The 15,349-nt window shown below is 38.6% G+C and overlaps 1 protein-coding gene across 1 annotated transcript in view; it reads left to right on the top strand.

Annotated features, from left to right (window-relative positions):
- FSIP2 (fibrous sheath interacting protein 2) overlaps positions 1–15,349 on the top strand; it is a 68,473-nt gene that overhangs the window by 7,264 nt on the left and 45,860 nt on the right. The window contains exons 4-7 of the mRNA XM_070931973.1: positions 628–717; positions 2,498–2,637; positions 11,628–11,772; positions 13,915–14,025. Coding sequence (XP_070788074.1) covers positions 628–717; positions 2,498–2,637; positions 11,628–11,772; positions 13,915–14,025 — 486 coding nt within the window. The remainder of the gene's footprint in view (positions 1–627; positions 718–2,497; positions 2,638–11,627; positions 11,773–13,914; positions 14,026–15,349) is intronic.

Here is a 15,349-nt window from a genome sequence, read left to right as displayed (position 1 = left end):
GCCTCCCACCGGCCAGTACGCTCACATAGAGAGGGGCTCCTCCAGGTGCCGTCGGCCAAACAATGTCGGCTGTCGGCCCCTAGGGGGAGAGCCTTCTCTGTGGGGGCACCTACGATCTGGAACGAGCTCCCCCCGGAGATACGGAGGATTCCGGATCTGCGCACCTTCCACCGCGCGCTTAAGACTCTTCTATTTCATCAAGCTGGCCTGGCCTAAATCTTCCCCCTTTTAATGTGGAAATTTTAAATTTGTTTTAATTATAGGGTTATGGGTAAGGCGTTTTAAATTGGGGAGCCATTTTGGATTTAATTTTGTTTTAAATGTATTTTAATGTTTATATTGTATGTTTTTTAACCTTGGCTGTTCACCGCCCCGAGTCCTTCGGGAGAGGGGGTGGTATAAAAATTTAATAAATATAAATATATAAATATAAATATAAATATATACTTTTTGAAAAAGCACCTTTGGGACAAACACATTAACTGTATTTATCAGAAACAAGGCCTAGATATATTTTGGATTAGGCTTCTCCTTTTGTATTTCTGATGGTCCCGCAATGATAAGCATTAAACTAGCTTGGTAAGCTGCTCAATACAAGCTGCTATTTTCTCACCTTTTGTTATTTAGGTTGTGTGCACCTTGAAGGAATTTAATGAATATAGACAGTATCTGACCTCCCGCAAGCTGGAGTTTGAAAAACACTACCTAAGAGAACAAGTAAGTCCTGGAACCACTTGAAATTTCATCCTATGCTAACAAGAACGTTGTAAATATAATGTCTTGTTTTAGTATCCATTGAATATGTACTATTTAGAAAATCTAGCTGGTAATCAAGCAGCACAGGAAGAGTGCTGCTTGATTAGGCCCAGAGCTCATCTGTTCCCACTTTCTAGATGCATTTGGGGACCTCATCGCCTTTGATTAAATGGCAATACTCCTTTCTGACTTCTGCAGTTGTTACCTAGAAACTAATATATAAAGCATGTTGCCCATAACTCAAAACTTAATAAACAGTTATCAGTATTACTAGCCTTTGAAGGCCTGATGAATGTTCATTTTAAATCCCCCAAGTTAGCTGTTTTCATCATTCATGCCGGCAGTGATTTCCACAGTTAAACTGTGCTTTAGAACTTAGAACTTAGAATAACTTTATTGTCACTTTGAATGTACACTAATCAGCATACATTAAAATGAAATTTCATTGCTCTCAAAGGGTCTCCACCAATATATACTACATAATATACACTATATAAACACGACAAAATAAATAAATACAAAATTATGCCTATACCCACATATATTAAACAACACAGTCTAGTTCGGATGTAGATATGTACATGGCGAGCAAAATGAATCTTGCCAGTTTACCAGACGGATGGCATAGGGAACAAAGCTGGTACAGAATCTGGTAGTCCTACTGGAAATACTTTGAAACCTCTTCCCAGAGGGGAGTAACAGAAACAGATGGTAAAGTGAATGTGTGAGGTCTCTGAGAATGCTTTGAGCTCTAAGCACATAGCGCTTATAAGCAGTATCCTGAATAACAGGAAGCGAGCTTCCTATGATCTTCTCGGCTGTCCTTACCACTCTCTGTATGGACTTTCTATCTGAGGCACTGCTGCCACCAAACCAAACATGCAGTTTGTTAAAATGCTCTCAATTGTGCCTTTGTAAAAAAGTGGCCAGAACAGAAGGAGAAAGATGTGCTCTCCTCATCTGACACAGGAAACTGTAATGAGTCAAATGTAGAGGGAAGGCATGAAACCATATAGTCCTTTACCAATCTCTCAAAACACTTCATCATAATGGAAGTGAGTGCAACTGGACAGTAATCATTAAGGCATGTGATGATAGTCTTTTTGGACACTGGTACAATGATTGCAGTCTTAAGACATGATGGAACCATGGCCTGATGCAACGAGAGGTTGAAGATGTCTGTGAGAACAGTAGCCAGCTGATCAGCACACTCCTTAAGTATTCGCCCAAGGATATTATCAAGACCAGCAGCTTTCCGAATATTGACTTTCCACAGGACCTACCAAACAGTGGTTGTATCCAGTGGTGGGATTCAAGTAATTTAACAACCGGTTCTCTGCCCTAATGATTTCTTCCAACAATCAGTTTGCCAAACTGCTCCGAAAGTTAACAACCGGTTCTCCCAAAGTGGTGCGAACTGGCTGAATCCCACCACTGGTTGTATCAAACCTGAATAGCTGCTTATCAGGGAGGTGAACAGCCTTCCTTGCTGGAACATTATTTGTGGTCTCAAACCATCCAAAAAACATATTTAGCTTGTTTAGAGAATCAGTGTCATCCTAACCTTAACCCTAGCCCTATGGGGACTTTCTGATTCTAATCTGAAGAAATTACACCATAAATATTCCTTGGCCCTAAGCCAGGCTACTATGTGGCATTATCACAGTGTCAAAATGGTGGCAACATCTTGCACAAACTCTTAATTTCATCACAAACTTTTTGTTTCCTACCTGATTTCCAGAAAACGCTGGAGAAACAAGTCACCAAGTTGCAAGACACTCATGGTCTTCCAGAGGCTATAGAAACCTCAAAATACCGAGACTGGCTATTGAAAGAAGAAAGACCTACCATACAGGAGCAAGAGAATGTAATGAGAAACAGGTAAAGAATGCAACAGAGAGGATGTACATACAGTTCTCTTTTCCCGCACTTTGTTGGGTTCCCTGAGCAAATGTTTTCCAAAGTCATTGTGTCAATTTGCTTAATGGTAAAGCCAATCCTGGATAATTGCGCTGGGAATCAGCATTCTAGCATCGCATCTCTTTCTAGGAGCATTATTATTATTTCTTTTTTTTGTGCAATACCTGACCTTTCACCTTTATGCAGAGAAACTGTACCTTGTGTGTTTTGGTCTATGTGGGAAAATCCCCATCCTTTTCCCATTTCCAGTGATATCATAGAATCACCGGCTCTTGTAGTCCAAGCCCTGAGGCAACTTTCAGACCGTTGCAAGTGAATGACTGCTTAATCCAGAGGTCTCCAAATTTGGTAACTTTAAGACTTGTGGACTTCAACTCCCAGAATTCTTCAGCCAGCTTTGCTGGCTGAGGAATTCTGGGAGTTGAAGTCCACAAGTCTCAAAGTTGCTAAATTTGGAGATCCCTGGCTTAATCTTTGTTTGAAAGCCTTCAGTGATAGACTACCTGCAACTCTTAACAGAATTGGAAGGGACCTTGGAGGTCTTCTAGTCAACCTCCCTGCTCAAGTGGGAGACCCTAGGCCATTTCAAATGGTTGTCCAGTCTCTTCTTAAAAAACTCCAGGGATGGAGCACCCACAACTTCTGGAAGCAAGCAGTTCCACTGGTTAATTGTTCTGTCAGGAAATTTCTCCTTAGTTCCATTTAATCAGGATAGAGCTGGAAGGAACCTTGGAAGTCTTCTAGTCCAGTCCCCTGCTCAAGCTACCCTATACTCAACCCTATACTGTTTCAGACAAATGACTGTCCAGTTTCTTCTTAAAAACTTCCAATGGAGCACCCATAACTTCTTGTGGCAAGCTGTTCCACTGGTTCATTGTCCTCACTGTTAGGAAATTTCTCCTTAATTCCAGGTTGCTTCTCTCCTTGGTTAGTTTCCATCCGTTGTTTCTTGTCCTGCCTTCAGGTGCTTTGGAAAATGAGTGAATCGTCTCTTCTTTGTGACAGCCCCTCAAATCCTAGAAGGCTGCTATCATGTCACCCCTAGTCTTTCTCTTCGTTACACCAGGACTGACATCTTGGGGAAAAAAGCAAAATAAAATAAAATAAAATGCAAATAGCTGTGGTTTCCCCTTGCAATAGGTTGGATTCTGCCATCTGGGTTGCTCCGGTTAATACGGCAGTGATCCAGGCAATGTGCTAGGAGAAAAGCTATTCCTAAATCTTACAGCCAGGAATTTCCTCCTTATTTTGAGTTTGGATCTCTCTCTGTAAAGCTAATGTTGCAATATTTTCAGGATCAGACTCAATAAAGATAATAGAAGTTAGAGATTTAAATATATTTCTCTTTAATCATAATAGGCATTCTATATTCGCTGAATATTCAAGATAGAAGCAAGGAAAATGGGGAGGATGGCTCCTTATATATACAAGGGGTGGAGCCAGGAATGGGAGTGGTAAATTATGAATACATTAAAGTCCAAAGAATAAGTTAACCCCTGATGTTCCATATATACATTATTTACACATTAGAGAATAAGGCATTTACATCTGACAAATCCCCCTCTAAATGCCGTTTCGTTATACAACACCAGTTACATTCAGATTCAGGACAATATAATACATATAATTTAGAAGTTAAATATTTGTGTTGTTTAGAAGGTAAGGGTTTTGTTAATATATCAGCTAATTGTTCAGAAGTATCACAATGTATTGCTTTGATGAATCCGTCTTGAGATAGTTGTCTCACGTGCTTAAATTTTATATCAATATGCCTGGACCTTTGTCCAATTGCATCGGATCTAGATATTTCAATGGCCGCTTTATTGTCTTCATGCATAATAAATGGTAAAGTAGGTTTCTTCCAAACATCTGTGATCAAATCATTGAACCATACAAGGTTATTTGCAGCTTTAGACAAGCAAACATATTCCGCTTCTGTGGTAGAAGTGGCTACCAGTTCTTGTTTACCAGTATACCAGTAAACTGGACAATCGTTCAATAGAAAAACATAACCAGAGGTACTCTTTCTGCATGATGTATCACCAGCCCAATCTGCATCAGCATAACAAGTAATTTTTGGTTCTTTGTCATTATTTGGTTCCAATATTAAACAAAAATCTAATGTACTTTTCAGATATCTTAAAATTCTTTTGACAGCTTCCCAATGATACAAGGTTGGTTTGCTAACATATCTTGACAATAAATTGAGAGGTAATGCAATATCTGGCCTAGTCCAATTAGATATATAAAGGAGTGAACCTATAACTGATCTGTAAAATGTGTTGTCTTTAAACTCAGGGGAAGATTCATCAGTGTTTCTAAGAAAATCAGTTTGCATAGGTGTGTCACATGTTTTGGCATTATTTAAGTTACATTTGTTTAGGAGTTCAATAATTTTATCTTTCTGAGTAAGTTTGAATCCCCTTTTAGTTTTGTTAATTTGTACACCAAGGTATTTATTCACTCTACCTAGTGGTTTCAATGAGAAATGTTCGTTTAACTTATTTACAAAGATTTCCCTGCTCTCTTTATGCTTTCCAATATATAAAATATCATCCACATAAATTAATACAAATTCAATATGATCATTACTCTTTTTTACAAAGAAACAGTTATCAGCAGTGGTGGCGTTGAAATCCATGGTCTTAAGTACTTTTACCAAACAATCGTACCATCTTTTGCCAGATTGCTTCAATCCGTACAGACTCTTATTTAATAACCAAATTTCGTTCTTATTAGTGTATTGACTGTGTGGTGCTCTTACATATATTTCCTTATCTAATTTTGCGTGTAAGTATGCAGTCTGTATGTCATATTGAAACACGTCCAGATTGAGTGCAGATGCTACTACAAGAGCTGTTTTGACACTCTCTGTTCTCACTGTTGGTGAATAAGTGTCAGTATAGTCTTCTGGATATTTTTGTGCATAACCTTGTGCAACTAGTCTGGCCTTGTATAAGGTATTACCTCCTTCCAAATTCTTAATTTTATAAATCCACCTGGTACCTATAATTGTTTTATCCTTAGGTGCGATCGCAGGTGTGAATACATTTAATTCTTGTAAACTTTCCATCTCTTTTTCCATAGCTAGTTCCCATTTTTCTCTTTCTTCACGGGGAAGTTTCAATACTTCCTCATATGTATTAGGTGTTATTTGTTCTCCATCCATATGCATTATGTAATCTTTGTATTTATTTGGTATTTGGTTTCTATTGTTTCTAATATTTCTTTCAGGTTTGCTATGGTTGTCATGCAAATATCTGGCTTCCTTTTTTGTTAATGTGTCTGTCTTTATTTTATGCTGACTATTTGTCCAAGTTTTGGTTTTGTTCTTACTTTTGTTAATATTTTGATTTTCTGTTGTTCCTTCCTCGCAAGATATATTATCTTTGCTTTTATTAGGAAATATTTCATTAAGGTGCAATTTAGACCAATTGGCCTGCTCATGGAACACAGCTGTTCTGGATACTATAAATTTGTTATTATTATCAATGAATCTGTACCCTTTGGTTCCAGTTTCGTATCCCATGAATCTTAATCTCCTGGATACGTTTTCTCCCTTTCTTCTCAATTGTTTAGGTATGTGTACGTCTGCAGTAACTCCAAATATGTGCATGTGTGCTAATTTGGGTTTTCTATTGTACATCACCTCATATGGTGTCTTATTCACAATACTGGACCATGTTCTATTTTGAGTGTAATTTGAATAATGTAAGGCTTCTGACCAAAATTGTTTGCCTAAACCAGCATCCTCTAATGTGCATCTAATCATGGTTTGTAGTGTGGAATTCTTTCTCTCTGCAATCCCATTTTGAAATGCAGAAAATGGATTGGACGTGAAATGTAGCATCCCTCTATCCTTTAACCATTGGGAGAATTCTTTAGACATGAATTCACATCCCCTATCTGTCATAATTTGTTTTATTCTGATATTATGCTGTGTTTCTATGCGTTTGTAGAATTCCTTAAATTTCTGAAAGGTTTCATCCTTGTGCTTTAATGTGTAAACAAAACCATAGCGACTGTAATCATCCACTATTGTTAGGAAGTAACGTTTTCTATAGGTAATTGATGGAGTTAATGGACCAACTAAGTCCATATGTACCAAATCAAAAATATTGTTAGTTGATCTGTTAGATTTTTTTGGTCTGGGACTGGTTTTTAGTTTGGTGGATTTACATACTGAGCATTCCAAATAATTTTCACAATTTTTTATTTTGACACCTTCTGCGTGTTCAGTCATTTTTTGTACTACGGGAAAGCTTGCATGTCCTAACTTCCTATGTAAGATGTGAGCACACTCATCATGAATTGGTTTACCTATTTTTGGTTTCTTCTCATTGTGTGTATTTTTGTTATCATGAGTTATTTTACATTCATCATTGTCACTGTTACTGACATTTTCATCATCTGCTTCAATACAATCTTCCATATTTGAATCAATGTTATGTAACCATCTTTCTTTGGTTATCAGATAGGGTAGACCCCCTTTTATCATCACAGTACCTACATTTGTTTTGTTCTTTTCTATAGTTGCTTTCCCCTTTGAGAAAACTATATTGATGTCAGATTCTCTGCTTAGTTTTATAGCACTCAGTATGTTGTGAGGTATTTCTGGGATTAATAATACCCCCTCTATTTTCCCTAAACCAGGCAAGGTCACATTTCCTCTGCCTAATACTTGAACCTTTTCTTGATTAGCTACCTTTATCACAAACTTATCTTCTGTAAATGAAGTTAATATACTTTTGTTGTTAGTGGTGTGATTTGTTGCACCAGAATCAATAAGCCAATTATTGTTCTCATCTTGTTGTGTTCTGGTGCTGTCTTGTTTATTTAGCCCATTTAGTGACCCAGATTTTCTCTCTTTTGAATTTTCTCTACCCCCTCTACTTTCTCTGTAATTTGGTGGACTTCTATATTTGTGTCTATCTGTGGAAGATTGTCTGTAATTGTATTTGCTCCTATATTCTGGCCTATGTCTCTCCCTTGGGACTTTGGGACAGTCTCTTCTACTGTGTTCCCTGGATCCACAATTGTGGCATCTAAAGGCCTCATTATATTTATCTTGAAAGACTACTTTCCTAAAAGATTTGTGTTCTGTTTGGTTACTGGAACGATTTTTTCTTGAATTGTCTTCTGCTATCAATTTGTTAGATAGACTTTCTATTGATAAATATCCCAAATTAATGGTATCTAAGTGTGACATAAAGCTATCCCATGATGGATCAAGTGAATTGATAATAACACTTTTCATTGTTTGATCTGAAATCACTTCCCCCCTCAATTGCAGCTCAGCTCTTATTTTGTTTAGATTTATCAAATGCTCACTTATAGAAACCCCTGGTCTCACTCTAGAAGAAAAGAAATCCTTAGACATTCTTGTGGTTGTGGCTACGCTATCGCTGTGAAATAGATTAAACATGCATTGAATTATTTCTGATACAGTTAGGTTTGGTTTGATGCTATGATACATTGCAGGAGACACGCTAGAAATTATTATGAAAAATGCTCTATGATGTAAACAATCTGTTTTTAAAGTCCAAGGTCTTCTTGGAGGACTAGTTATAAAGAATAGTAAATTTTCTTTCATGAAAATAACCTGAAGCTGTTGGTACCACTCTTGTAAATTAATGCCATCAACTCTAAGTTTTGGGAAGTCACTGGGTAAGTTCCCCACATTATTTTGTCCATTACTTACAACCTGAGGCAGTCCGTGGTCTCTCAAGTGCAGGAAATTACAGAACGGCATTGGGATGCTTGTAACGAGTCTGCGCGGTTCTCTGGCCAGTTCAAGTCTTTCGGGGCCGTCTACGTAGTTTTGCACATGCGCGTTGCTCATTTCTTCTTTGGCGCCGTTGTGGAAGGTTCTCTCCATTTCAGCTCTCTCGATCCGCTCCTCTTCAGATGAGTCGGTCTCTGGCTCGGTTTTTGGGGCTTTGGTGATGGCGACGGTTCTTCTCTTTCTCTTGTGTGCGCTGGCACTCGATTCTGTCTGCGGTGTAGGACGGAATCGGCATGGCTCTCTGGGCTCGGGTGTCGTCGTTTTCGAAGTCAGGATGGGAGCGTGCAGGTCTTGAGTTGTCGGTTTGATTTCTTGCTTCTTCGTTGATGTCTTGGAGATTTTCAATCTTGGCCCAAAAGCAGCAAAAAGCGTTTTCATTGCTGACTTTACTTGAGACTTTGTTAAATCGTCTTCACTTTCTGATTTTGGTTCATCTGAAGAGTTTGAGACTTCTTTTTCACTTTCTTCGTCTGATAGCGTTTTTCGCGCCAGAAATTTTGAACTGAGCGTTTTGATTGGCTCTGCTTCACTCTCTTTTGAAGTTCGTTGAAACCAAGATGGCTGCCATTCAAAATTTCGCGCGAGGTCACATCTTTTCTTTTTTACAACTATTTTCTCAGTAGTCATTTCACTCACAGTTTTTTGATCTTTGGGTTTTTCTTTAATGACGTTTTTCTCTCTCGCTGCTCCGCTGTTCCTCAGCATCTCCTGGAGGTCCGCGATGAGGCTTTCATCATTCTTTTGGCTTTTTAGTATCTTTAATATCTCTGACCTGAGTTCGTTATTTTCTATCTCAATTTCTTCCTGGTCGTTGTTTTCACTCATCAGTTCTTCTTCTTCAGTGGTGTATTCTTCGGATTCTCTCGAAATCGCATTAGTGGATTCGTTGATCATCTCTTGATCAGTTTCTATTTCTTTGCTGTAGGCCCTGGTGTTGGGCCTATCTTTCTTGGACATTTTTAATTACTTATTGAGTCAATTAACCATCCTCTGCTACCAGCTTGTTGCAATATTTTCAGGATCAGACTCAATAAAGATAATAGAAGTTAGAGATTTAAATATATTTCTCTTTAATCATAATAGGCATTCTATATTCGCTGAATATTCAAGATAGAAGCAAGGAAAATGGGGAGGATGGCTCCTTATATATACAAGGGGTGGAGCCAGGAATGGGAGTGGTAAATTATGAATACATTAAAGTCCAAAGAATAAGTTAACCCCTGATGTTCCATATATACATTATTTACACATTAGAGAATAAGGCATTTACATCTGACAGCTAAGGTTCTTTTTCTACCCTCAGGCAGTACAGAAAATAAATTCCCAGTCCTTCTCTGTGGCCATTCATTAATTATTGGAAGACTGCTGTCATGTCTCCTCTTAGCATTCTCTTCTTTGGACTAAAAATGCTCAGTCCTTTTAACCCTTGTTCTCTTTCTTTTAATAATAATTTTTTTTATTAAAGTTTACAATTACAAAGATTAAAAAAACACAAACTAAGAAAAATATAAAAAACAAAAAGTATAGAGAAAAATAAAAAAATAAAGCTATATAAAGAAATGACTTCCCCCTTCATCAAGACAAGTGCAAACAATTTCAGTAACTTATCATCTTCTCTGACATTTCAACAAAAGATCTCTTCTTCCCATATATCACCCTTTCTTTTATCTATAAATAAATAAATAAATAAAAGCCTCAGTCATTCTAATGTGAATGATGTAGGAATAGTACAGGATCAGCTATATGAACACTGAAGGACCCTCTTTATTTACATTATTATAAAGAAAGAAATGTGCTTGTTTAGAAATTACACTAGGTCAGCTAAATTCCATTCTTGGTAATATATATCTTTTGAGGGGTCTAGCTGTCAAGGATGCAAGGATGCAAGGACATCCATATGTAATATATATCTTCCGAGGGGCCTATCTGTCAAGGATGCAGAGACATCCATCTGAAACAAAAAATTAATTATTATCCAAAAGCAGTCATGAATCTACTCATCAGCAAACACAGAATTGAGGAAGGTTGTTTAGCTAAAATAATCTCATGAACTAGAAAATAATGAAAGAATTTAGTAATTAGGAAGTGTCAATTATAATGTAACAAATGTATGTTAACCATATATGGAAAACTGCTGTGCTCGCAAAATCTTTGTCTTGGAGATGTATAAAAGCAGTTGTATCAGAGCTCTTCTTTGTTCAGAATTGCAGATACAAATCTGGTTCTGAAACTGCGCAATAAAACTGTCTCTGGCTGACCCAGGAATGTTGTTTGGTCCCATAATTCCATAACAATTCAGTCCTAATTACAAGCCAGTGCATTTGGAACAGGGAGGAGAGTAGAATTAGAATGATAAACCAATATCTTTGCCTATCTCAGATAACTCACCCCCAAATCAAGGCAAAGCTAGGAACAAAACCCATAGATACAAGATAGAGATCAGCAATGGGGACAGCAAAGAACTGCTGCACTTTCTGATTCCAGGAGACCTGGATAGCACTTTGTAGTTCAGAAAGGCCCTTAGGCTATTTAACCACAAGCTAGCCATTGATATTTTAGCCTTCTATATTGTATAAATGCAGCTCATGTGATTACTTTATGATTCAGAGTCTTTGCAAACTCTTCAAATTGTAACAACTTCATAAATAAAACAGGGTTATAACCATAAGTAAATATTTGTGAAGGAATCATAGTATTGTATTAGCAAGGTAAAGGTCAACAGAATAGTTTCAAATCTCAGACTTGAAGGCTGGTGGTAGCTTAGGGGATATAATAATTGATAGGACAATTGGTGAGTATCTGTCAGCCCTAGAAGGTGGATCAGACCAAGAAACAGAGGCCATGTAGACCTGACACTACTTTTATTAAGATTAAATATACAGTAGTAGCAAAATCTGGCAAGTAGGCATCTGCTTCTTCTTTTCTTATATATCATGTGAATTAGGGATTGCCTGTCTGGGAAGTTTTTGTAACCCTCCGTCCTCATAGAGGTTTCAAGAATGTTTATCTACTCGTTGCCGTAGTAACTGATGCACCCTCCTTCAAGGCCATCCTCTTTACTCTCTACCATATATATATTCCAAAATCTAAGAGAAGGGGATGTAGTTTGAATCTCAGATGGGATCTCAGACTTTTAATTCTTCATGTTTCTTTTCTAAAAATAAAGATATTTAGATCTAATTAACCAAGAACTGGAAAAACTTGAAGAGCTCGCTGAAGAGAACCGTCGCCTCAGTTTGGCTCAAGAAGACAAAAAGAAGCAGGGGGCTGAGAAGAGAAAGCAGCTTCTGCTTCGTAAGAAAATGGAAGAGGTAATATGTCTGGGGCAGAAGGGAATAGGAAAAGCTCATATAGCAGCCATGTTGAATGTTGGATGTTTTACGGCATTGCGTAAGCACTCGATGTTTATTTTTAAGCCTGGTTTTTTTAGGACATCCTTATTGGCTGATAATATTGGCTGATTGGCTAAAAATGGAATAACTCCACCTACAAAATTCTAGGACAGGGATGTCAAACTCAAGGCTCAGAAGCTGGGTCCAGCTCGTGGGGTGCTTAGATCTGGCCCACAGGGACACCCTGGAAACAGCGAAGCACCGGCCCGCGGTGCCTCTGCCAGCAAAAACAGGCTCCTGAGCTCTGCTTTTGGCTGCGACGGCCTCCTACAACCCCCTGCCAGCAAAAACAGAGCTCGGGGACAGCCCTCCCGAGCTCTGTTTTTGCTGCAGAGGATTGCAGGAGTCCATCACAGCCAAAAACAGAGGTTGGGGGCCCATTTTCACTGGCAGAGCGCTCGGGCCACCACAGGTGCCCCTGACACAAGTGATGTCGAACTGGTCACACCCACCCCAGCCACGCCCATCTCCTGGGTGAGCAGGGGATTGGACTAGATGACCTCCAAGGTCCCTTCCAACTCTGTTACTGTTAAAAAAACACAACCCTGATGCGGTCCTCAATGAAATCAAGTTTGAAGCCCCTGTTCTAGGAGGGTTCAAGCATCCAAATTCCAAGGATTCACAAATGATTTAAGTTTTCCAAGAGAGAGCCATGTTTTCCTTTGGAGCAAAAATTACCTTGAAGAGATTTGTGGCATCCTAACTCACTGCTTTTAAAAGTACTACGGTGTACTCTGATGCACAAAAAATATACCATCAAGAACACCCATGCTTAAATCATCTGGAAAAAGTGAATAGTGGCTCTTTTAAGACTAGCTACTTTTGTTTTTAAGTGGCTGGTCTTAAAAGAGCTGCTATTAATTTTTTTTCCAGATGATTTAAGCATGGGTGTTCTTGTAAGTAAATCTTCATTTCAGTGTCCTTTGCTCCCTTCATTGCCTTGGTGTGGGGCAATGATGGTGACCCTTTTGGGCTTCACATGTCAAAAATTTGGAAAATGGCTGACTTGACTCTTGACACATCAACTCCAGAGGTGGCATTCAGCAGATTCTGACCAGTTCTGGAGAACCAGTAGCAGAAATTTTGAGTAGTTCGGAGAACCGGTAGATGCCACCTCTGACTGGCCCCACCCCCATCTATTCTCTGCCTCCCAAGTCCCAGCTGATTGGGAGGAAATGGGGATTTTGTAGTATCCTTCCCTTGGAGTGGGGAGGGAATGGAGATTTTACAGTATCCTTCCCCTGCCACGCCCACCAAGCCACACCCACAGAACCGGTAGTAAAAATTTTTGAATCCCACCACTGGTTGGCATGCCACCCGAAATGTCTTGGTGTGTCATTGGTTTGCCACCCCTGGTGTTGGGCATTGGGAAGAAGGGGGAGAAGTTAAGTTTTTCTTCCTTGTGACCATGGATTTTTCTCTGTGAAAAGCCTAGTGATCTGAGGGATTACCATTAGGACTACATGATTGGTTGTTTGTCAGATTGTTCATCACTTTCACTCTGGCTCTGCTAACAGTTTTTATTTAAATAAAATATATTTCTTATTTAAATAAACAAACAAACCATAATTCAGGATGTGGCTAATGATGGATCCTCCTTGGTTTCAGGGCTTCAGTTAAGAGAGTGCTCAACCTTTGCTTAATGCACTGTAAGCCGCCCTGAGTCTCCGGAGAAGGGCGGCATATAAATCAAATTAAAAAAAAAAAAAAAACACATATTAAAAATAAATAAATAAAAGTAGTAATATGTAATTTTAAGCAAAAGGAAAATTATGGAGCTGTCTTCAAATCTTGCAATACCACTGTTCAAGATAGATCATAGATAACCTACTGTAATTGTAATCCTATACGGGTTAGAAATTGGTTGTTATTCATCAAGTCCTAGATTTCTAGCCAGAATATGTAGGATTTATAATCCAATAAATCTGATAGGCATTGGTGGGTAAGATTATTACTAAACTGTCTGAAAGCATACAAAAAATCAGTAACAATAGCTATCCTGGAATAGATAGCAACCCTCAGAGAGAGATAGCAACCAATAGCTCAATTTTTGGTTTTCAGGAATGGAAAAAAAAAGAAATGTCACTTCTAATAAAAATTGGTGATGATGTTAAACGAGAAGCAAGGATTGAAGAACAGCAACGGAAAAGCAAGGAAGATAAACTGAAACGGGTGAGTTGCTACAAGGAACAAGAGTGTCATCCCATCATGGAACTGAAATATAGTAGCTATGGGACCTCCTAATAGTCAAATACTGCTTAACCTGGGATGTCTTGCCCAGTTCTTTTAGGGTATTTCCAAGTATAAATCAAGATGTTCCTTCTGCAAGCTTTATCAAACTAAAATGAGTCTATTAATCCACAGGGACATAAATGTGGACCTCCAACTGTGCCTTCTGGCCCCTAAAAGCCTTGCCACCAGTTTGCAATGTTTAAGTCACAATGTTTGCAGGTGACATAAAGCTGGGAAGGATGGGTCCTCCCTTTTAGAGAAGAGGTTTATAAAGATCTTGTCAGGCATGAAAGATCAGGTCCACATGTGAAGGTCCAATTGAACTAATTCAGAGGACTTCAAACTTGGCAGCTTTAAGACTTTAAGATAGGCTCAAGATACAGAAGGATCTTGACAGACTTGAACATTGGGCGCTATCTAACGAAATGAAATTCAACAGTGAAAAAAGCAAGGTTCTACATTTAGGGAAGAAAAACAAAATGCACAGGTATGTGGTACCTTGCTCAACAGTAGTAACTGTGAGAGGGATCTTGGAGTCCTAGTGGACAACCATTTAGATATGAGCTAGCAGTGTGCAGCAGCTGCCAAAAAAGCCAACACAGTTCTGCGCTGCATAAACAGAGGGATAGAATCAAGATCACGTGAAGTGTTAATAACACTTTATAATGCCTTGGTAAGGCCACACTTGGAATATTGCATTCAGTTTTGGTTGCCACAATGTAAAAAAGATGTTGAGATCCTAGAAAGAATGCAGAGAAGAGCAACAAAGATGATTAGGGGACTGGAGGCTAAAACATGAAGAACAGTTGCAGGAACTGGGTATGTCTAGTTTAATGAAAAGAAGGACTAGGGTGACATGATAGCAGTCTTCCAGTATCTCAGGGGTTGCCACAAAGAAGAGGGAGTCCAAACTATTCTCCAAAGCACCTGAGGTAGAACAAGAAGCAATGGGTGGAAACTAATCAAGGAGAGAAGCAATTTAGAACTAAGGAGAAATTTCCTGACAGTTAGAACAATTAATAAGTGGAACAACTTGCCTGCAGAAGTTGTAAATGCTCCAACACTGGAAATTTTTAAGAAGATGTTGGATAACCATTTGTCTGAAGTGGTGTAGGGTTTCCTGTCTAAGCAGGGGTTGGACTAGAAGACCTCCAAGGTCCCTTCCAACTCTGTTATTCTATTCTATTCTATTCTATTCTATTCTATTCTATTCTATTCTATTCTATTCTATTCTATTCTATTCTATTCTATTCTATTCTATTCT

Source organism: Pituophis catenifer, unplaced genomic scaffold (genome assembly GCF_029215685.1).
Source record: "Pituophis catenifer annectens isolate HBS135680 unplaced genomic scaffold, rPitCat1.0.hap2 SCAF_1, whole genome shotgun sequence".
Taxonomy (NCBI): Eukaryota; Metazoa; Chordata; class Lepidosauria; order Squamata; family Colubridae; genus Pituophis; species Pituophis catenifer.
The sequence above is the reverse complement of the archived record's forward strand: the minus strand, read 5'-3'. Positions and strand labels throughout refer to the sequence as shown.